This window comes from Hyaena hyaena, unplaced genomic scaffold (genome assembly GCF_003009895.1).
Source record: "Hyaena hyaena isolate Hyena2069 unplaced genomic scaffold, ASM300989v1 scaffold_510, whole genome shotgun sequence".
NCBI classification, from domain to species: domain Eukaryota; kingdom Metazoa; phylum Chordata; class Mammalia; order Carnivora; family Hyaenidae; genus Hyaena; species Hyaena hyaena.
The window spans coordinates 641,307-665,334 of NW_024081141.1; the positions used below are offsets into that span (position 1 = coordinate 641,307).

The following is a 24,028-nucleotide window of genomic DNA, read 5'->3' on the forward strand; positions in this document are numbered from 1 at the left end:
AAGAAACGAAGGAAGAACTTCTCAGTGGGGCTCACAAGGCCTTGCCTACAATTCTCCACATAACCTCCCCTCTCTCTCCATCACACAGCCTGCACTTTTGCTACCCAGGTTCCTTGCGGTTTCTCACAACACCACGTGACGCTACACCTACTGCCCTCACCACTCCTGGAAAACCGCTCATTCGAAACCCAAGCTTCCCGTGCCCTGTGAGGTCTTCCACTCAAGCCTCAGGAGAGGGCATTCCCCCAGGACCCTGTGCAGGCCCTGCAAAGTGAGCTGTGCCTCTCTGAGCACCTTCAGAGTAGTGATTTGATTTCATCATATCCACCCCTCTTTCACCAGCGCCCGCCATGCCATCCCACCGAACAAACACTGGGGGAAGAGAAAGAAACGACGACAGACAGGAGGAGCCCAGGATCACATGAAGGGAGGCCCAAGGACATGGAGATAAAGCTGACTTTATCTCTTCCCTGCGCACACCCACCCCTTGTCACTGGTCGGGACTGCAGTGTACTGGATGGCCATAGAAGGTGCCAAGCATGCGGCAGGTAGGAAAGATAGTGGTGAGGCAGAGCGGACAGGCATCCGACCACTGTATTTATGTTCGCATGTATGTAGATTATACATAAACTGCATATTTTCTGGTTGAGAGACGACACAGGAGGATTCCTGGAACTGGTGCCTCGTCGAAGGCTGAAGCAGCAGACATTCAGTGGAGGCCTACAAGGGGGAATCGCAGTGGGAAGGAGGTGAGAGGCAGTCTTCTGGGCAGAGAGGTGGGCAGTCGGGGGCGCAGCTCTCTGGGAAGGGACGGGCCTCCTGAGGACGGGCCAGGGCAGCCAGGCGCTGCTGTACACACTCAGCTGTCAGCCGTGCTTCTGGGTCTGCGTCCCAACAGTCCTCTAGCAGCTCTCTCAGGCCACCAGGGTCCTGGGAAGAAGGACCAAGAGGCAGGCTTAATCCTGGGATCCTGAGTGGCCCCCTGAGAAGCCCCAGAGTCCAAAGGGGTCCACCACTACCCTCTTCTCAACACTCCTTTTCGGACCCTCCCTGGAGCCTCCTTCCCCCGGGCCCAACTGCATCTTGCTCCCTCTGAGGCAGGTTCTTTGGGTGCCTTCCAGAGGGCCCACCTTTTCCTCTGAGGAGCTAATTCGGGTTAATGACTTAACATGCCGATGGGAAATTACTCTCCTTCCTTTCGGGCAACCAGGGTCTTAGGCAAACACTGCTTAACCCAACACATACTTGTGCAGTGGAAATTTCAGACCAGGTAGCAGGGAAAGGGGCTTGCTGTTAGGAAACTATTTATACAGACCCTGAAATTTCACTGTTTGGCCACCTTTTTTAACCCTTTATACCTAGGGTTGGCTTTTATTGAATCATGGCAGAAACCCAGATGTGTAGGACAGGGCGAGGAATTATTAGATGGAATGTTGGGCTCCCAGATGCCAGGAGTGGAGCCATTTTGGGAGTCTAGCTCAGAGGAGAAGCAAGGCCAAAGTGGGTTTCCTGGAGGAGGGGCCTGAGACACAGGGCTAATGGATGGTGGAGACAAGAGAGACAGACCAGGCAAGTCTGAGTAAGAGGAAGGTACCTCACTCGGAAATGGCCGTATGGGGCTTATGGTAGAAGAGGATGAGCGGAGGTACAAGGCAAATTTGCTCAGCTCCGGCTGAACATGAGCCAGGAGCGGTGGCAGATGAGAGGAGACAGGAGCAGATGGGCTGGTCCTAGAAGCCAAGTCTTTGAAGCTCAGGCCCACACTCTCCAGGTCCCCAGCCCACCAGCAGGCGGCCTCTTACTGTGGTGAAGCAGTGCCAGGTGGATGGGATGTAGGGGCGCCTTCTCTCCTCCACGGCCAAGGTCCACAGCTCACAGGTGGTGGGGGTGCTGCCCAGTTCTGCCTCATAGGCCAGTTGGAAGGGTGGTGGTCTGCTGTCTGGGGAAAGGCACAAGGGGCTAGGTGTCAGCTAGCCCTAGGGTGCCTCCTTGTGGAAAGGCCAATAGGGAGAAGGGGAGATCTTCCTGCGGCAGGAGGTAAGTGGATCTAGAATGGGTGGGTGAGATGGGAGGAGGGGAGAGGGGGCACTGTCACACTCCTCCTTACCAGGCCACAAATCCGGGCAGCGGCTCAGGATCTCCCATAGGAGCAGAGCCAGAGAGTAAACATCGGCTTGCCGGAGGGCCGTGCCCCAGTCTTGTAGGTCCAGAGTCTTGTCCAAGAGCTCTGGTGCCATGTACCTCTGGGTGCCAGCCTGAAGAGAAAGGTGTGGAGGGCCAAGAATCATCTCCCTGGCAAGCCTCACTGCAACACTGGTCGGTGCGACATCCCCCCAGCTAGACTCATCAATGTCCCAAACGCTACAGGTCCCACTGCACTGTTGCCACAGCAAAGGGCACATCTTCGTCAGGACCACTGCCATCATCTCCGGGCCTCCCCCTCGTGCAGAGTACTCACCTCCATGATGGCAGCTGGGCCTCGGGGTGGAGTAGGGGCCCAGGTGGGAGGCTGGGTGAGGCCAGGGAGCACCAAGGCGAGGCCCAGGTCTCCAATGGCACACGACCCATCCTCCCGAATGAGCACATTCTGGCTGCTCAGATCTCGATGGGCTATACCTGGTTTATAGTGGCCTGTGGGAGAAGCCAAGGTTGAAGCTGTATGGACATTCTTCCTTTCTCTTTTGACCCAGTTCTTCCCCTCCGAGCTAAGGGAGAATCAGAAACATAACAGTATGGCTCTTGACTCCCACGGCCTCCTACCCCCAGCTCACCCACCATCCTGCCAGCGCTCCTCATGGAGAAATGCCAGGCCCTGCGCTAGGGACAGCGCCATCCGCATGGAACTTCCCCAGTCACTGGTGTGCTGGGTCAAGTAGTGGCACAGGGAGCCCTAGGGAGAAGCAGAGAGAAGAGGAAGACACATAAGCTGGAGGTGGCTGATCTACCCCAGGGAGCAGAGATCAATTGACAGACGTCCGCCTTCCTCTCCCAGCAGACTGACACGCTGATCCATCCAGGCTGAGACAAGAGGTGGTGGAGGAGTGAGAACGTGCATCAGTCAGATCGACTGGAAAAACAGTAACCCTAGTTCAAGTGTCTGAGCGCTTACGGTGTGCCAGCCCTCCCGTAGTCCTCAACAACCCAAGGAGGCGTGTACTCCTGTCACTCCCATTTCACAGTTGAGGAGCTTGGGAGAGAGCTAAGTAAACTTGATGGAAGTCACTTGGTGAGAAACAAGGGGAGCTTGGACCCAAGCGGCCTGACTCTAGCGTTACTCACCTAGTAACCACCTTATACTGCCTGGGGACTTGAGACAAAAACAGAAACAGAAGAGGCAAGGCAAGCTAGGTGCTGGTACCCTTCATGAACCTCCTGGCCTGAGGTGTCAGGCCTGTCTGGGATAGCCGGCCCGATGGGGAGAGCCATTGGGCAGGAAAGCAGCGGGGGAGGGGGAGGGGGACAGGTGGAAATTGGGAGGGAAAGAAGCAACAGCATCCTTCATTCAACAAACATTACCAAGTGCCATCAGTGGGCCAGGGAGGTCAAACAAACAAACAAAACCAAGAAAGCAGAGATTTTTGAACTAGGCATTGAGGCGCATGGTCAAAGAGAGGACTTCCCAGAAGTCAAGATTTCAGAGATAGAGGACTGCAGGTGCTAATAAAGTCCCAAACCCTTAGCAGGCCCACAAGGCCAGGTCTGGTCTGATCCTTGCCTACCTCTTCCTCTTCATCCTTCCCGTCCATGACCCTCCTCTTGAGTCCTATCTCTTACTCTTCTCTCACAGTACCCCTCTCTCAGCTCTTAATGCCCTGGACATTTGACACTCAGCTTTGTGTTTACCTAACCCACTTCTGTCTCCCCCACTATTCTATAAAATCTACAAAGGCAGGGACACCTGGGTGGCTCAGTCGGTTAAGCCTCTGACTTTTTTTTTTTTAATGCTTATTTATTTTTGAGAGAGAGAGACACAGAGTGTGAGCAGGGGAGGTGCAGAGAGAGATGGAGATACAGAATCTGAAGCAGGCTCCAGGCTCTGAGCTGTCAGCACAGAGCCGGACGCGGGGCTCAAACCCACGAACCGTGAGATCATGACCTCAGCCGAAGTCAGAAGTTTAACCAACTGAGCCAGCCAGGCGCCCCAAGCCTCTGACTTTTGATTTCAGCTCAGGTCATGATCTCATGGTTCATGAGTTCGAGCCCCATGTTGGTTCCGTGCTGACAACGCCAGAGCCTGCTTGGGATTCTCCCTCTCTCCCTCTCTCTCTGTTCTTCCCCTGCTCACGCTCTCTCTTTCTCTCAGTATAAATAAGCATTTAAACAGTTTAAAACATAATAAAATAAATAAAATCTACAAAGGCAGAGACTAAGATGTTTTTCTTAGCCCAAGAAGTGTGACATATAGTTCATACATATTTATTGAATGAATATATAAGTGACTTTGGAGGGCTGTGCCTTGAGATATTTAACAATGGTTTCGTTTTCTTTAAGGTTGGGAATATGATAGTTTTGATATCTCCCTTTCTTTGTATCTTCTGAGTTAAAAATATTAGCAAGTATTGGTTGTGTAATAAAAAACAAGAAGAAACCTCCCCAAAACTATTTTTAATGTTGTAGAGAAGAGGAAGTCTGAAGAATAAGTACGAGCAGGACCTAGCTGCCACCCAGCCTTGCACCCACTTATACACACATGCAAACACATATAGATGTCCCTGGGTCCTCACCTTCGGGTGCAGCTCCAGTACCAGCAGGGGCCCACGGGGCAGGGGCCCAGGGCCCCCCCTGCTGGCGGTGATAAAGCGGACAACGTGGTCGTGCTGTAGGCTTGGCAGTTCGTACAGTGCCCTCTCAGCTTGGAACTGTGCCACGGCCCTCAGGGAGAAGGCCTTGATGGCTACCAGCTTGCCTTGCAGCTGCCCAGCCCACACCACTGTGTGACCTCCTTCCCAGATTACCTGGTGGGGACACGGTGCCGGGTGTGGGCCTCAGCGAGCGTCAGGGCCGGCTTCCTCCCCAGATCGCCTTCTGGGGGTGCCTGGAGGACCCTCCCCCCATCCCCGGGCACCTGGGAGAAACACAGCTCGGGCAGCTCGGGCAGCTCGGCACTCCAGTCCCTGCCTGAGTCTGGCTCTGGTTCCAGCTCCGGCTCCGGCTCTGGCTCTGGGCCACCTTGGACTCTGCAGGCCTTTCGCTGTAGCAGGGCTAGGGTGGAAAAAAGCCCTTGAGTCAGGGTGCACAGTCACAGAGACTGGGAAGGGGGTTTTGTGGGAGGTAACAGGCTCAGGGTGTAGAGATCTCAGAACCATGGGGTCAGGGGAACCTGGAGAGGGGTCAGAGCTTTGGGGCAGTGACTTGAGGTCACAAGGGAGGGATGGGGGTAGATTAGTACCCAAGACGATGCTGCCCAGCAGCAGCAGGAGGAGGAGGAAGAGCCCCAGCAGCACCAGAACCATCCAGATGGACTCGCCTGGACATTAAGGCAAGAATGCAGCCTGGATGAGCCCTGCCCCAAATCTGCTCTGTTCCTCTCACCCTCCTCAGAGAACTTGCTTCTGGACCCACCCCCACCTTGGTCACAAGCCCCTTATCTCCCAGTCACCAGGGCAACCAACTTCTCAAGGCCAAAAGGAGGGAAACTTGGGATGGGGGTAGGGTGAGAACTGGCCCTGGTTCTACCTCTCATCCTAACCTGGGCCCCAGCCCCCACCAGTCCCCGGCACCCTGAGGGGCTACCTGGGACAGCTTGGGGACCCTGGGAGCCAGGAGTCCCAGGGCTCCCTGGAGGAGGCAGATGGCTGTAATTGGCATTGCAGAGGTCAGTGCCACAGGAGCAGGTGAAGAGAGTGGACCCGCGGCCAGGGTGGGCTCGGGGGCTCAGGTCACAGTGGGGGGACTCACAGTCTGGCTCATCACTGTCTCGGCATCCTGATGGGGTGGGATTAGAAGGCGAAGAAAAGGAGGGGGAGAGAGAGAGGGCGAGCGCAAGCATAATGGAGTCTAGGAACAGAGAGGGTAACCCCCTCCTCTATCAAAGACATCCCCTCCATCTCATGTGGGCTTTTTCTTTCCCTCCACACATTCCGTTTCTCCTTCTCTCCCACTGCTGTCACCCCCACCCCAGGATGTACCTGTCTCCCACCATAGCTATCACCTGCTATATACTTTGCCATTCACCTTGCATCTCCACCTGTGCCTGGTGTTGGGTCAGGTTCCAGATCCCAAAACAGCAGCGGCTGTAGAGGCAGCGGATAACCCTGGGGGGCCCTGGTCCTGCATCTAGCAGCGTCCCCAGTGTCTTTGTGCTTCCCCGCACTCCAGGGGCCTCAAAGAACACACAGGTCCGCCTGCTTGGGGGTGCTGTGGCCCAGGGTGGGGAGAGGGGAGGGTTCAAGATGGGAGTGAATGCAGGGGCACAAGCAGCAGCCAAAAGGAGGGACAAAACATGTTTCATATCCCAGGGCCAGCATGGTCAAGCCACAGGAGGAAACAGGGTCAGCGGAGGCCTGGAACCTGACCCCACCATGGGGACACATGGCTGTACCTTTTGCCCTCACTCACCCACCCCACTGACTCTTCCAAAGGGGTGGCTGCTGCTTCAAGTCCCCCTTTCCCTCAGTGGGCGAGTGGAAAGGCTCTGCCCCACCCTGTAGACACTTACCGTGCACAGCTATGGGAAGGAGAACCCAAAGGCCCAGAGTCCCCAGCATCGTGCTGGAGGAGGCACGCAGCATGAAGAGGGCAGCATGAACCAGCACCGCTGCCCCAGCCAGAGCTTCATCCAGATACAGGGCTCCGTGGGTCTTCTGAGCCCTCAGTCCCCAACTCCGCCCCCCTCCCTCTTTCCAGTCTCTGTGGGGGAGATGGCTGCTGTGGGGGAGAGGATGGGTGTAGGGAAAGGCAGGGAGAGGGAGGAGCAGAGAAGCAATCGCATATCCTCTTCTCTGCAGCCGCCTCCTCTTTTCTCTGCAAAGTGGGAGGAGGGGGGTCTTGGAGGCCCAGCTGAGAACCCTGTGATGCCTGACTTCAGAGCTCTGCCCTTTGCTGACCCTGAAAGAAAGTGCTGGATCCTGTCAGCCCTTCTCAGACTGGAAACCAGAGTGAGGTCAACTGAACCATTCAGCTGTGCCCAAGATCCCTCTAACCCTTATTTTCAGGGCTCAGATCTATAGCTCTCTGGGCAGACAAGCTTCACAGACCATACTAAAGTTGACCTTAGTTTCCAAACTCAAGAATCAGAAAGACATTATATAAAATTTCTGAGTTAAAAAAACTGAAACACATTTGAAACACATTGAAAAATGGGAATAATGGTAAATTTTATGTTACCAAAATTTTAAAAATCATATTGAGTCATACACTGAACAAATCACTATTATTGAGAAGGTAACAAACTTTTATTGAGCACCTATGTGCTACGGCAGAGCTAGGGCTTTGTATTTTACAACTATCTCATTTTCCCATTGAGCTCTTTATTATTATTTTCACTTTACAGGTAAGACAGCTAAGCTTAGGTGACTTGCCCAAGGTCACTTGCTCTGTAAACAACAGAGCTAGGATTTGAACCTAGGTTAAGTCTGATTCCAAAGCCCAGCCTCCGTTCTTTACGTCATGATGCCTGAAAACCAAAAATTCAGCAATAAAAAAATTTCCATTTGATACAGTATTTGAATATTTGAATTTGGATGGTTGAGAAAATACACATCATTCATTACCAGCCAGCAGGCCACTAACTAAAAAGGGAGGGTCCAGTTCAAACTATCGCCACCAGAGGTCAGTAGACATAGGAGAAACTCAGGATGCTTCTTCCAGGGGGCAAAAATCACCAGCCTCCTCTGATGACTAAAATCACACCTCCTGTATCTATTAGGCTGCAGGGACTGTAAAATGTGAGGGGAGAGCACCGGGTGTGTGGCAGGAATGTCAGCATGGAGAGGGAAGAAGTCTATGGTTTGTGGTGCAATAGGAGACAGGAGTCCAACTCCACCAGACTCCTCCCTAAAGTGAGAGATTACAGTAATAGGTGATCATTTCCGCATCTGTGAGCAGTTGGCTCGCATGAGAATTAGAGTCAGAGGGGACAAGTTCCCTGTTTTCCTAGCCTCTGTCCCCCTGGTGGCTGCCTACAAATCCTTTCTGGCAGTGGTCTGGCTTAGACCAAGAATGAGGCTATAACTTTTTTTAAAATATATTTATTAATGTTTTATTTATTTTTGAGAGAGAGAGAGTAGGGGAGTGGCAGAGAGTGGGGCAGAGGATCCAAAGCGGGCCCCTGCACTGACAGCAGAGAGCCCGATGTGGGGCTCAAACTCACAGACTGTGAGATCATGACCCGAGCTGAAGTCAGATGCTGTATTTAACCACTGAGCCCCAAGTATTAACTCTTGAATTCTGGAGCCTTTCTCCTGGGGACCCTGCATGAAGGAAGGAAAGAGTAAAAGCTCCAGTAATTGTGAAGGAGCAGCTGGAGGAATGATGAGGGCCAGAGGCAGATGGACAGCTGCCCATCCCTCCCTATGATCTTCTGGGAGTCTGCAAGGCCCTGCCAGCGAGATGGAATGTTTTACTTAGTTACTGCGATCTTCCTCCACCAGCTCCCAGATCAGATAAGTCTGGGGGTTGGGCAGGGGAGGAGTTGAAGATCAAGTAACTTCTTGTGTCTGGAGTGTCTCTGGAGACTACCTCCTCCAGAGGGGAACCAGGCAAGGATCAGGCAGGAAGGCAGCCTCCTCACCCAAAGCCTTGGATAACTACTCCTTTTCAAAGACAGAAACATTCCAGCCAGGTTTATGAAGTGAGGTGGAGATAGAAGGGGTAAGAATCTGAGAGCTGAGGGATTAGGAAGGTCCTGAGAAAGTACCTCAGCATAGAAATAAAGTCTCCCTGGATTCCACATACAGAAAGATCTTCATCAGGATCCTGATTCAAGTATGCAGTGGCCCAATAAGTAAACTGTGACCCCATCTACAAGGCTGAAATGAGTTGTTTATTCATTCAACTCAGAAATTTTTTTTTTTTTTAATTGAAGTAATCTCTACACCCAAGATGGAGCTCAAACTCATGACCCTGACATCAAGAGTTGTGTGTTCTTCCAATGGAACCAGCCGGATGCCCTCAGGTGTGTCTTAAAAAGGAATTCCAGTAGGTGTTGGGTCTACAAAGAGATGTGTGTGAATCATGCCACTCCAGAATCTCAGAGTTGAGAAAGGAAGGAAGATCGACAAGTAACCAGAAAATTACGTGTCAGACTAAGGGTATGGCCAAGGAGCTATACAAGCAGAAAGATCAAATAAGCTAATTCTGTCCAGGGCACAGAAGACAAGAGAAGAAAAGAACCTACAGGGTGTGTGTTGGGGGCAGGGAGAGTGAGCAGGAGAAAGGGCTCTGAGATATGAAGAAGAAAATGACCCTAGATTGGAAGGTTTTCATCAAGTCTCTATCACGGAGACTGGACTTCTCCCAAAAGCAAAAAATTTTAGGGAGGGATATGGTGGCAATGTGGAAGATGGATGATCAGCTCAGGGAGACTAGAAGCAGGGAGACCAGTTATGAGACCTGAGCAGTAGCCAAGGCTGAGTACTACAACAGTGGACATAAAAAGGAAAAAAGTTGAGATACACTGTATTGGTAATATCGACAGGATTAGTAATCAAATGAATGTTGGTATTTGAAAGAGAGAATTAAAAGATTTCAAGTATAAATGATCAAGGGGTAGCAACACTGTTAAGGGAGATGAGGAATACAAAGGATTATTTCCCCTTCTTACACGTTCATTCTAAGTTATCTGTGGGACAAACAGATGAAAATGTCCCGTAAGCAGTCCACCAGGTTGAGAGAAAAGGTAGGGCTTAGATCTGGGATAGCTGAAAAGTGGATGCAACTTGTTTAAGGGGGGAAAGGCAGAGTAAGGGAAAGGACACAAGACAGGGACACCAACATTTAAGGGACAGAAGTAGTAGCTATGGAAACAAAGAGTCAGAAAGGCTGAAGGAGAACCAGGAGTTAATAAGCCTCACACTCCAAGGGACCAAAGCTCTAAGATGCGCATGGTTGCTTCTTAGTAAGGTCTAAGAGCCAAAGGACTGAAAGACCACTGGAGCTGGCAACCAGATCACTGATGCACTGATGTTCCTAAGAAACCATTTTCTTTTTTTTTTAATTTTTTATAGTTTATTTATTTTTGAGACAGAGAAAGACCGAGCATGAGTGGGGGAGGGGCAGAGAGAGAGGGAGACACAGAATCTGAAACAGCCTCCAGGCTCTGAGCTAGTTGTCAGCACAGAGCCCGACACGGGGCTCGAACCCACAAACCATGAGATCTGACCTGAGCCGAAGTCGGACGCTTAACTGACTGAGCCATCCAGGCGCCCCCTAAGAAACCATTTTCTAAGGTGCTGAACAAAGTGTCCTGAGGGGTCAATAAAAGAACTAAGTGTAAACTACTTGTGCTAAATCTGACAATGAAAATAACTAGATCTGAAGTTTGCAAGTGGAAGCAGGACAGGGGGAGAGATTTTAACAGGCTTACAGGGTGACAAAAGGGAACCCAGGGGAGACTGAAGATGAAAGGGGAAAACATCATCAAAACAAGGAAATAAGGTTGAGCGCACAAATGATAGGGCTGGTCTTGCAAAGGCAAACGGTTTCTCTCCCAAGAAAAGAGAAGGAGGTAAACTAGTATCAGTGAATATATAAATGTTTGCAGGGAAAAGGGAAGTGAAGAAATTCATGCTTACATTCTCTCCATGTCATAGGAAGTAAATCATCTGCTAAAACAATGGGGTCAGGATTAGGAAACCTGCAATTAATGGGGTCTCTCTTTCACCAGACTCTGAAGTACTTGGTGGCAGGACCTGTCTTATTTTTTATCCTCAATCTAGCTTAGTACCCAGAACACAGTTAAGGGCCCAATAAATATTGACTGAATGAATAGATGACACAAATATTAAAGGTTCATTTAGAGCTACAAAACAGGAAAAAAAATAAAAAAAAAAAATAAAAGACCCCCCAAACCAAAACATCCCTCTCCGATAAAGCCAAATGTTAAAATGTTATATTGCTAATGGCTACGTAAGGAAATCCAATGGCTGAGTTTATCCATGGCTGAGTGACAAAGCAAAGGTAGTCACATGAACACAACTGACTGGGAATGCTGGTAGCCACAGTATAAACAAGTGACCAAGGATTCTTGGGATAGGTAGGACAGGAAGTGAAGCCATAGGCTGTTGGGAATTGGAAAGACTGTCAGAATAACTTCAATTTCCGTTTCAGACGGGGACCATAATCCAGATCCGATCATGGTAGACACAGACGGGTATTAACCGAATGTAAAATACATTGGGGCTACATCTTAGTTTCTAAATACCATTTCTCCAACAGAAAGAACTAAGGGTCCTCGGAGAAATAGCTGATCCTAAAGCTAGAACAGGGAAAATACAGGATAAGCATGAAGCATCTTGTGCATCTGAAAGTTCTTTAAAAAGTGCTCAAAATAAATAAATGAATAAATAAAAGGATGTAGATGTATCAAAGAGACACAGGAGCCAACCTGAAAGAGCTCCCAATGGCCAAAGCTGGGACAATTTGAGCAATGAAAATAATATAGTACCGAATTATAGACCAGGTATAAAAGAAGTATACATGGAGTACATACCAATAAAAATTAATGGGGGGCGGGGGAGAAGAGACCTTTTCCTCACAGAATCCCAAATACTCTATATAGATACTATTTCCACTGGGAAGGGAAACTAAATTCCTATCAATTCAATTAAGGGTGGGCTAGACTTACTGACTTGCTTCCATAGAATAAGGAAAGAAAAACTGGAAATATCTGACACACATTACCTTAACCAAGTGATGAAGATTATCATTGGTAATGCCATGTAGCTATAGTATACCCCTTGGTAGGATGTGATGAGGGCATTTCACATCATTTCACCTGTGTGGTATTTCTTCCCAAAACCTGTAAGCTCAGGCTCATAATGAGAAAAACATCAGACAAATTCAGACTGGGGGATATTCTGTAAGACACTTGGCCAATACTCCCAGACTGTCAAGGTCATAAAAAATAAGAAAAGACTAAGATACTGCCACAGACCAGAGGAGACTTGGGAGGAGTACAGCTACAGGCAATGCAGCAGCCCAGAATGGATTCTGGTACAGGAGGAGATCCATGGGAAAAGGTGAACCCATAAAGCCTGGGGTTTGGCTAATGTGATATACCAGTGTCAGTTTCTGAGATTTGACAACACACAATAGTATATTAACAATGGAAAAAATCGGGACGGGGTATATGGAATTTCTCTGCACTATCTTTGCAACTTTCCTTTAAATTTAAACGTATTCCAAAATAAAAAGCTTATATACAACAAAAGAGGTTGGGCCTGCCCTGTTCCTCCTGGTCCCCCACATTTCTATGTACCTGTGGCACACTGATACAGTCATGGAATTGACTGCCTGGGAGTTAAGTGTAGGGCAACTGTATTCACATGTATGAGAGCACAATGGTGTACCTGAAAACCTTTGTTGGGTGCAATATATGAAGTTATAACCGTATTTCTCCCCATTCCCACCCTGTCAACACACCAGAGACGTGGCTTTTTATTAAAAAAACTTTTTTTAATTGGTTTACAAAGGAGCTACAGACTACATTGAAACTAATCTTTGTACAAAAAGGCAAAAAAAAAAAAAAAAAAAAAAAAAAAGCCCCAAAACACCCAGAGACAAAAGGTTGGGGGAGAGACAAGAAAGGAAGATACGAAGGAGTAGGAAGAAACTGAAAGACAAGAGATTAGCATCATACATACACAAGATCAGGAGTGAAAAAAAGAGCAAGAAAGATGAGAGTGCATTTAAAAGTTTTTCCCCACACAGCCCTGGTGATAATCGGATTGGAATCAACAACAAACACAGCATGAGAATATTAAGAGATTTAAAAAGGCAACAGTGGTATGGAGACTGGTTATCGCCAGTGTTGAGAAAGAAACCTGTTGTAGGCACCAGAGACTGGAGCACTGCCCCTCCCTCCCGGAGGATGGCAGACCCGGGAAGAGGAAGCAGGCCCTAGGGCAGCTGCCATTGGTGTGTGTAGAGAGGGTCTCCTCAGGTCAATCTCAGCATATGATCCCCATCTTCCCCCCAAAGTCTTTGTACCCTAAACTCCAGGTGAGGGTATGGGATGCAATTGGGAGAAAAAGGTGAAGACCTGCCCTTGTCCACACTGTTCAAGAGCAGTTGCTGGGAGAATGGAGGGCTGGGTAGACAAAGCCCATTCCCCTGTGGAGAAGGCACAGTGTAATTCCTGAAGGTGAGACAGAGGAAAACACACACCCCAGGAGAGGTATCAACAGTCCTCACCACCTGCAGCCCCAGCTTAACCCCATTTGTTATGCTTTTTCGGATACTTAGGGGAGTTGAGGGACAGATCACCACACCTCTTCTCACTTAGAGGGACAAAGAAGCCTGGGGATGTTTGACAATAAGGAAAGAGGAAAATAGGACAATGTACTCATTTCTCTCAAATGAACGTGGTAGAGGAAATCCTTCTGGGTTTGGGGAAGTCAAACTGGAGAAGACATAAGGGAGGAATGAAGCCAGGAACCCCCTTTTTTTTCCCCTTTCCTAGCCTTCAATCTAAGGCAAGTGAGCCAAACTGGAAAGAGGGAGTAGGAATTTAAGCTTAAGGCTGTTCAATGTCCTCCCGGGGGCTGGTGTTTAGGGAAGGCAGACAAAGAAAAGAAACAGGTCAACCTCAAAGCTGGTCTGCTCATCCTCCTAGAAGAGGTCTGTACCCCAGGAGGAGAGCCAAGAGAGGCACCAGAGAGAACACACGCTCCCAAACAAAAGTAATAACCTGCCCACATTTTATCAGCAGTTTTCAAAAGCAATGTTTTCCGGGGCTGGAGAAATGCCATATCCTCCTCCCTTTCCCCAAAACTACTGCTGCTACCTTTCATCCTTGCATATTAAGTTACTGGCTCTCTTCTAAGGGAGATGAAACTCTGAGATTTCACATTTCTCTTCCCAACCCCAAGAGGCTACCCAGCTTTGAATAGGGGGAAGGAGAGCTATGCTTAGGGCCCCTCACTTGTGGCAGCTAGACCACCCTCATTTCCTTGGTACTGGGATCTCCAAAACTTGTTTGGTCTGATCCCAAGGCCCAAAAGGCATCAGGGTACTTACAATTGAATGAAAACTCTTAAGCGAGTAGCACCAGGGCTCCCCAAAGTGTAACAGGGGCCTGATTAATATCCCCAGAAGAACCCCTCAAAAAGTATATAAATTTATTGCGTCCTAGCAAAGATCTGCAGCTTCCAGTATTCACACAGTGTGGAGATATTAACAATACAAAATATATTCTGAAAGTCAAACATCTGCAGTTCATAGTGCTTTCTCAGATTTGTTAAAAAAATACAATGCTTAGTTTCCTATATAGGATATACAAAAGCAAAAAATATATATATATATGTATATAGTAGAAATAAATCAATCAGCCATAGTAATTTACAGCTTTTGTCTCTAACCCTCCCCCAATCATAATCTTTACCCCCACACTTCAGTCTATATTTTCTGGGAATCAAGGGTTCTGTGTTCTATTTATTCTGAATCAGGCTGAGAAATATCCATTAAATTGCATTCTGCACAGCACCCACAAACAGGGTGCTGGCTGGGAGGTCCCTGAAGGAAGATGGTGTGGGTTGTTACTGCTCTGGGTTAAAAGTGAGACAGTCAAATGATACACAGATGAATGTGTATGGGCAACCTGAAATGACAAGTGAATGAGTGCTTTAATATTACCACTCCTCTGAGCATTTCCTGACCCACAGGTTTGGTCGTTTAAAATTTTTAAATAAAAAAAGCAACTCATGAAAGAAATTTGAGAATATGCCTGTCAGTTACATTGATTTCTGCTGGCCAAAAAGTTCAGGGAAAGGACTTTCAGCAGTAAGCTCCTGTCTTAAGGAATGTAGGCTCCTCACTCTCTGTGGAAAAGACTGAGCAGCTCACTGCTACTGGGAGACCAGAGCAGAAGCTGTTTCAGTTTGGAGGCCAAACAAGATACTGGATCTGGAGCTTCCTTGGTGATCAGGAAAAAGGGCATGTGGAAAGAACTGACTATGAATTCACTTAGAGCAATACTAATGAGGGGGACTGAGGGTAAACCAGCATTCCATCCCAGAGAAAATCATCATCAAATAACCTTCTCAACACTTATAAGTCCTCAGCATCATTAAGCTAGTTTATAGCAAATAATTTCATACTGGGGAAGATTCCATTCTTTGAAATGCTCTAGCAAAATACTGCACACTCCAGTTGAGTTATACTGCCCCTCTCCTCCAAAAGATACCTATACACATGATTACAGACATAAAATAACAGGTTCTGAGTTCTGCATTTCAGTGGGAATAAAGGGTGTGTGATACATGGCTGGGCATGGATGACTTTCACTTCAGTATTAACAGAATTTGATCTGGGAAAGTTTCTCACAATAGTTCCTGAGTATATTAAGTTCGCAGACAAGGGACCAAATGGAGCAAACTATTGTTTAGAATATTAACAGTTATTGTATTTCAGGTTAAACAACAACACAAGCTTACCCAGACACTAATTTGGATAGATTTTATATAAAATATATAGTAGAATCATAGCATCATCTATTTGTAGTCAAGGTAAAAAGATTTATGAAAGAAACTAGGACTCTGCTATAGATCCGGATGTTGGTTTCACTTTCAAACACAAAAATAGTTTCTTTTTAAAAAGTGCAGTAGAATATCCCCCATTCATAATTGTAACTAATTTAGCATAAGCAAAGAAATGACCTCAGGAACATACCCAGGTTTTAAGATAGATTTCTAGGTAATGGGCCTGAAAGGCATTTTGAGCTGAATTTATTTTCCAACAATTTCAAATATAATTCCTCATCTGTGTGTAGATATATACAGGCACAAAACACATTCACACACAGTCATACACAAACACTTCATTTTCTATCAGATCAGGGCAATTTTTTATTGCAGGTCTCTTTTAGTATAGGCTAACAGAAAACCTATCCCCAACCTAACAGACTACACACATACACACAGCCATTTCCACACTTCCTCACAGTGAAAAGCTCTCTGACAGATACTAGAAGGTCTAGAGAGACAATGTTTTAATGGCTGGGCCTTGAGGACAACTCTGGTTGCATTTAAATCTCAGTGCCAAATGCACTAAGAGTTCCCTGCCGCTATAATTTTTGGATCAGTCTCTTCAAGAATCAGGCCATGGAGAAAGCAGGATGGTGTCTCCCAATCTCTCCTATAAACCACAGTGGTAAGACAAGATTTCTTTTTGTTCTGGGCTACTGTTCCCATGATCGTGTGCTTCCTTTTCCCTTAGGAACCACCCAAGGAAGAATTAAGGGAAAAGATCAAAGAACCACTGCCTTGCCACGGGTACAGGCTCTGGAGCTCTGCAGAATGGAAACCCGGAACAGATTCATTGGCTGATGCTCCTTAATAACATGAGAAAGAAACTACTAGGGATGTTCAAAAGAGGAAGTACATTTCCTGTCAGAATGTGACCTCAGAAACCCATACCAAAGCTTAGACCTACTTTGGAAGACAGCTGTACAAAAGTCCAAATACTCCACTAACTCCTGAACTGGACTACTCTGAGTCACTTCCACTTCTGAGTGCATCATTTTCCTACTGAAAACCCCTACCTATTATTTGACCACTTTTGACAGTTTATACAAACTGATCCCAGATTATAACCTTTAAAGGGTCTCTTGTACAATTCCACAGAAAGACTTCTGACTCTTGATGCTTAGAGCAGCTGATGAGGAGAGGTGCCTTGGACTCTCCAGCGCCAAGAGGGTGCCTGCGTCAGCAGTAGTTTTGAACACTCTCTCCACAGCTATCTCAAGCATCAGCCTGGGCTTCAAGGCTCTCCATTCTGCTGCTGGGACCAAGAACCTTAAAAAGTTGACAGAAGTGCCTCATCCAGGGATCATTACCAAAATATGAAGCGATCAGGTAAGAGAAAGGGAGATAGAAAGGTTGAGTCAAGAAAGGAGTGCAAGAAGCTGATCCCAAATAAAAAGACAAAATTAAGAAAGGAAAAACATTATGTATGTATATATAAACTAAAAGCAGAGCATATGAATGCTTAATCTGGTGGGAAGCCAAGACAACATCTCTAGAAAAGCTTGATGTGTCACAACAAGGCTCAGCCATAGGGAAATAAGGCAATATAAAAAAATGACCAAGGTATTTTGGTCACAGAATGGTCTCCTTCCTCCTCCCAGCCAACCCCTGCAAATGCATCTCTATATATCTTTTATATATATATATATATGTATATATATATAATATAGAATCTGGTTTTTTTTTTGTTAAAAAGTATTTCAATGATCATATATATTTATCAAGGCATGATGGCTTTAGGGAAGGGGGGGATCCATCATGGGGGGAGCTGAGAAAGGAAAGGCAGGAAGGGGAGGCTGGGGTAAGAAGTATAAGAGACTGGGGTCAAACAAATGCCCATCAAAGGGTGGCACCAACTGAATTTTCACTAATGTTTCCCACTTCAAGGAGGTACTGATGATATAAGTGGGTGCCAGGACCCCATCTCTTCTCTTGTATCCCTTCCCCAAATTCTTCCCATCACCATGCATTTTAATGCCTCATGGCTCTCTCTCCCACATGTCTCTTGGACCCATGCTACCTTGCATCCCAGGGTTGATGGGTATGGCCCATATGTCTCTGGCCCCGGGTGCCTGATCTCAGAAGCCATTGCCACTGATATTAATGGACTGCAGATCCGCCACCTGCATGACGTTGATGCCACTGTTGGCAAGACGGGCAATACCCTCTGGACAAATGGCCTCCATGGCTACCATATTGGTGGTAATAAGGGCTGAAGGGGTGGCAGTGCCGCTGCCTTCTGAACCTGCCCCACTGTCCAGGGGCAAAGTGCCCACACTCAGGGATACACCTGGGCCTCCTTTCTTATTCTGGTGGGTCTTGATATGCTTTGACAGGTGGTCACTCCTCATGAAGCGCTTGGGACACTCAGGGCAGGCAAATTTCTTCTCACCTTGGTAAAAGAAAAGAAGGTAAGAAATGGACATCTTAGGAAGTAGGGTTACCTCATCCAATTCATGGCTTTCAATAGAATACTAAGCAGTCCTAAGAAGGTGATAAAAACAGTAAAAATCTGGTAAGTATCTTTTTGGGAAGTGAGAAGAAAAATAGGTCAAGGTTGAAGAGTACTCAGAAAGGAACATAGCAGAAAAGTAAGGCAGGACTGAGACTAAGAAGAATAAAATCCCATGAAAACCTAACTCCTTTCTTCTTAAAGGTTTTCCAGATTAACTCTAATTCCATTTATGATCCATACAGTCACTTTCAAACTTAAGTTGTTCAGAAATTTTAGTTATTTCATATACATTTTGTGTCTTTCTATTCTGATCTATTATTATTTCTCTCTTCTCTGGACTCCTACTCACCTGTGTGTGTGCGTTTGTGTCTCTGTAGCTCATCCGAGCGTGTAAAGCGCTTCCCACAGTATGACCAGGTACACATGAATGGCCTCTCGCCTGTATGCCAGCGCAAGTGTGCCCGTAGGTGTGAGGTCTTGCCATATACTTTGCCACAGCCTTGGATGTGGCAAATGTGCTGTTTCTTTTTGCCAGGATCCCCAGAGCCCCTGAAAATAAGAACACAACTATTCATTATGAATTCTAGAGAGAAAAATTAAAGAATTCCAAAGTGTCAACAGGTTATTTACCTGATACACTCAAAACTAACCCAAATTTTTATTTAAAAGAATTTTTTTTATGTGTATTTATTGAGACAGAGAGGAACAGAACATGAATGGGGGAGGGGCAGACAGAGAGGGAGACACAGAATCTGAAGCAGGCTCCAGGCTCTGAGCTGTCAGCACAGAGCCCAACGCGGGGCTTGAACCCACAAACCGTAAGATTGTGACCTGAGCCGAAGTCAGATGCTTAACCAACTAAGACACCCAGGCACCCTGCAAATTCTTATTTTAAAAAAAGGCTTCTTATATGGAAACCAATTTGACAATAAACTATTTGTAAAATTATTGAGACAGAGAGGAACAGAACATGAATGGGGGAGGGGCAGACAGAGAGGGAGACACAGAATCTGAAGCAGGCTCCAGGCTCTGAGCTCTCAGCACAGAGCCCAACGCGGGGCTTGAACCCACAAACCGTAAGATTGTGACCTGAGCCGAAGTCAGATGCTTAACCAACTAAGCCACCCAGGCACCCTGCAAATTCTTATTTTAAAAAAAGGCTTCTTATATGGAAACCAATTTGACAATAAACTATTTGTAAAATAAAATAAATAAAATAAAGTCAGATACTGAATGATAAAAAAAAAAAAAAAAAAAAGGCTTCTCGGAGAGCTCAGTCAATTAAGTATTTGACTCTTGGTTTCGGCTCAGGTCATGATCTCACAGTTTTGTTTGAGCCCCATGTTATGATCTCACAGTTGGTGGGATTGAGCTCCGTGCACTGTCAGGACAGAGCCTCCTTGGGACTCTCTCCCTCTCTCTCTGCCCCTCCCCTGCTTATGCACATACTTTCTCTCAAAATAAACAAACTTTAAAAAAAGAAGAAGAAAAAAAGGTTTCTCTTTAGTATCAAAGGAAAAACCTTTAGTTGATTCTGATTCTTCATACCCAAAATTCAAGTTTTAAGTTTCCTTTCTACTGGTTATTTACTCTTTCCTGCTTTTTTATTCCTTAATCAGTTCTGATGTTTGATATTTGTGGGTGACTTGGAAAGTCTCTGAGGCATTTTCCTGTATTTTTCAGGAAGTTTAAGTCTCAATACAAGCATTTTCCATGGGAACTACTGTGAACACAGTGATATTTTTGGCTGGGAACTTACTTAAGGAGCAAAAGGTCTCTCCATTTAAGCACCTCGTGGAGAACTTTAAAGAAAATATAACAGTTTACAACTATAAACTTATCCCCTAAAATAAAGGTCAAGAGCCAAATGGTAAATATTAAAAGCTGGAAAGCTACAGCACTATCAGGGATTTCAGTGGAAGAAGTATAAAGGGCTGTATAAATGTTAAAACGGGGGAATAAAAATCCTACAAGGTATATTTTTTAAAAATGCATTACACACACACACACACACACGTGTATATATATGTATATACACACACTCACATACATATGTATACACACACCCACACATCCAATATGAAGCAGTTCCTAAGCTCCTTTCAGGAATCAGTTCTGAAATGTTTTTGCCAAACCAATTTGTTCCATGTGTGATCCATTAGTGGGCACTGGGGAGATTTCCAGGAGAGACTTTTCTTGGGTTTTAACAGCACATATTAGCAGAGGGAAAAAACTATAACGGAAATGAAATCACACGTAGGTAGAACTTCCTTCAAAAATCTGAATCCACTTTAAGCTTTGTTAGAAGGAAACTACTGTACTCAGTGCTTTTTTATTTTCCCCCAAAGATTTTATTATTTTTAAGAAATCTCTACATCCAATGTGGGGCTTGATTTTATAATCCCGAGATCAAGAGTCACCGGATGGCACTGTCAATGCTTTTGATTCAGGTTTTTCCTATAACATAGGGTTAGCCTACAAAAAGCTCAAATTATTTTTGGTTTTAGTGCTTTTCTTATTTTTGTGTTTATTTTTTAATGTTTATTTTAGAGAGATCGCGCATGCACCACACAGGGGAGGGGCCTTGCGAGAGATGGAAGATCCAAAGCAGGCTCCATGCTGACAGCAGACAGCCCATGCAGGACTCGAACCCACAAACCATGACATCCTGACATGAGCTAAAGTCGGATGCCTAACCAAGTCACCCAGGTGCCCATTTTTGTATTTATTTCTGAGACAAAAGTTTAACAGATTTTTAAAGGCATTAAAACATCTATATGACTTTCCATTTTCTTTCAAAAGCAATGAATTGAAGAAAAATAATAGAACTTGGAACTCTCTAGAGAGAATACTGAATAAAATAGAATATTCTACTAATGAGAAAAATTTGTCAGAACTTTGCACTGCAGGACACGTTAGGCTCCGTGATGGAAGAATTTTCTAATTGGAGTATTTTTGTCTGTTTTGAAGGAAGAGAAGACTCAGAAAACCCTTATGATTCTCACACAGCCACTATAGAAAAAAAGTCACTACAGTAGGTATCTTTCTTTTTCTTTGCAAGACTATTTTACAAGCAACTTTGTTAAAACCATCTCAAAACAGACATATGGTAACAATCATCAGACCAGTTGGCAGCATCTGATTACCTTATCTATGGAGAAAGCAGGCACCTATTAAGGTCCAGGGTCTTAGAGTAGATGAAAGGCTCAGAGCTGGAACCAAAATCCTATAATATAACCCAATCAAATGTACTGTGCTATCTCTATCTCTGGTCCCTCTGCAACACTGCCAAGTCTTAAATGTTAAAAAATTAACCCTCTTCTGCTTAACTCCAAATCCATTAATTTTTCTCCTTTATACTCTTAAGAGACTGGCTGGGTCAATTTACCTTCCTTCACTATCTTTACAATAGGGGCAGGTGCATGCTTCCCGCCGGGTCCTCCGACCAGCCTGGGGTTGGGGATCTGGGCTGTTTTCTCCTTCTTCTCCACCTGCTGTGTCATCATGTATTCCATCACCACCAGCTCCATGGAGGCCAAGCTGAGCTCCATGATCACCTGAAATTAAGAGAGCAAAAGGGTTAAGGGGGGAGGTAGGGGAGGTCATCAAGCTGCAGTTATTTCAGTGACATTTTACATTTACAGCACCATTTCTTCAAAGCTTTGAAGCCGCATTTACTGATATTGCCATCCATTCTTGAAATCTCAAAAACCATCACTGAAAATACAAAGAGCCAGCAAATATATAAAAACATGGTCAATATAATTTAATTTTTAAAAATATTTTATTTTTAAGTATCTCTACACCCAATGTGGGGCTCGAACTTACAACCTTGAGATCAAGAGTTGCATGCTCTGTCAACTGAGCCAGCCGGGTGGCCCATTCTCAATTAATTTTTAAAATGTAATTCTTTTTTTTTTAATGTTTTATTTATTTCTAGGAGAGAGAGAGAGAGACAGCGTGAGCAGGGGAGGGTCAGAGAGAGAGGGAGTCACAGACTGAAAGAGGCTCCAGGCTCTGAGCTGGCAGTCACCACAGAGCCCGACACGGGGCTTGAACCCATGAACCGCAAGATCATGACCTAAGTGAAAGTCGGACGCTTAACCGACTAAGCCACCCAGGCGCCCCTTAAAATGTAATTCTATGTATTGCTGACTTTTGTAATTTTTCACCTATCAGATCACAAAAAGTTAAAACTCTAATAATGCATTAGCATTAGCAAGGATATGGGGAAACAGGCATTTTTATACATAGGTGATTAGAAACCACAGTACATTATGAATGACAATTTGGCAATTTTTTTTTTAATGTTTATTTATTTTGAGAGAGAAAATGGGGGACAGGGGCAGAGGGAGAAAAGGAATCTTTCAGGGATCATTACTTGAGCCAAAATCAGGAATGGGTCACTCAACCAACGTGAGCCACCCAGGTGCCCTTGAGCATGTGACTCTTGGTCCCAAGGTCATGAGATCAAGCCCCATGTTGGGCACAGTCCTTATTTTTAAAAATAAATAAAATTATGGGGCACTTGGGTGGCTCAACTGATTAAGCATCCGACTTCGGCTCAGGTCATGATCTCACAGTTTGTGGGTTCGAGTCCCACGTTGGGCTTTGTGATGACAGCTAGCTCAGAGCCTGGAACCTGTTTGATTCTTTGTCTCTCCCTCTCTCTGACCCTCCCCTGTTCACATTGCCTCTCTCTCTCTCTCTCTCAGAAATAAAACATTTTAAAAAAATTAATAAATAAAATTACATTAAAAAATTACATCTTCAAAGTAATTCCACTTTGAATCAGCAATGTCCTATGGATATACTCATGAGTATACAAAAATATGTGATATATATTTTTTAAGTTTATTTATTTTGAGACAGAGAGAGTGTGTGCAAGCATGAGCAGAGGAGGGGCAGAGAGAGAAAGAGAGAGGGAGAGAGGGAGAGAAGGAGAAAGAGAGAAAGAGAGAGAGAGGGAGAGAGAGAGAATCCCAATAGCCTCCATGCTGTCAGCACAGCACAGCACAATTCAGGAACTGTAAGATCATGAACTGAACGGAAATCGAGTCAAGACACTTTGACTGAGCCACTCAGGGCCCCCTGTGACAGTAATATGTTCTGTAACTTAGTAACAACAAAAAACTAGAAACATGAGGTCACGATCTCACAGTTGGTAGGTTTGAGTCTCATGTGGGGCTCTGCACTGGCAGCGTGGAGCCTGCTTGGGATTCTCAGTCTCTCTCTCTCTCTCTCCCCTCCCCTGCTCGCACACACACTTGCTCTCTCTCTCTCTCAAAATAAACATTTTAAAAAAAGAAATACACATTACAAATCTCAGCTCTGGTACCTAATCTCCACTCTTTTCAGTTTATCAGCATAATTTTGAGTTATAATGCCTAATAATAAGCTCTCCTGGTGCTTTCCTTCTCATTCCACCACTTCCCAAGCATCACCCTAAGGCATTAAAATAAACTGGAATGTTCTGAGATTTTCATGATATTGGCAGAGCTTAAGAGGAAGGCCTGGAATACAAGGCTAAGAACGGGTTTTGGAGTAGGACAGATGCAGATATGTGCCCCTGCACCCTTCTTCAGTTATCAGTTTCTCCGTCAGTAAAACTGGGATGAAACAGTATCAATCTCACAAAGTTGTGAAAAACAAATAATAGATGTAAAGTGCTTAGCATAATATCTGTCACATAACAAACATTTAACATATTGTAGTTAGTATTATTAGGAAAATATCTAGTGGGAAAACAATTGTGAGAAATCACGGAATAAGATATACACCACTATTATATTTAATCAACCTGCCTTAAAAACTATACATGAGGGGCACCTGGGTGGCTCAGTTGGTTAAGCGCCGACTTCAGCTCAAGTCATGATCTCACAGTTCGTGG

General features: G+C 45.7%; 2 protein-coding genes across 2 annotated transcripts in view; both read right to left on the reverse strand.

Annotated features, from left to right (window-relative positions):
- Nucleotides 1-656: 656 nt before the first annotated feature.
- Nucleotides 657-6,694, reverse strand: AMHR2 (anti-Mullerian hormone receptor type 2). Its single transcript, XM_039255128.1, is given in 10 exon segments — nucleotides 657-930; nucleotides 1,803-1,939; nucleotides 2,108-2,255; nucleotides 2,459-2,631; nucleotides 2,776-2,890; nucleotides 4,725-4,955; nucleotides 5,066-5,202; nucleotides 5,390-5,467; nucleotides 5,734-5,925; nucleotides 6,175-6,694. Coding segments are annotated over 10 exon segments (1,770 nt in total). The 5' UTR covers nucleotides 6,524-6,694; the 3' UTR covers nucleotides 657-720.
- Nucleotides 6,695-15,212: 8,518 nt separating this feature from the next.
- SP1 (Sp1 transcription factor) overlaps nucleotides 15,213-24,028 on the reverse strand; it is a 40,584-nt gene continuing 31,768 nt past the window's right edge. The window contains exons 4-6 of the mRNA XM_039255066.1: nucleotides 21,527-21,695; nucleotides 18,488-18,687; nucleotides 15,213-18,075 (exon numbers count right to left, since the gene is read on the reverse strand). Coding sequence (XP_039110997.1) covers nucleotides 17,762-18,075; nucleotides 18,488-18,687; nucleotides 21,527-21,695 — 683 coding nt within the window. The 3' untranslated portion in view covers nucleotides 15,213-17,761. The remainder of the gene's footprint in view (nucleotides 18,076-18,487; nucleotides 18,688-21,526; nucleotides 21,696-24,028) is intronic.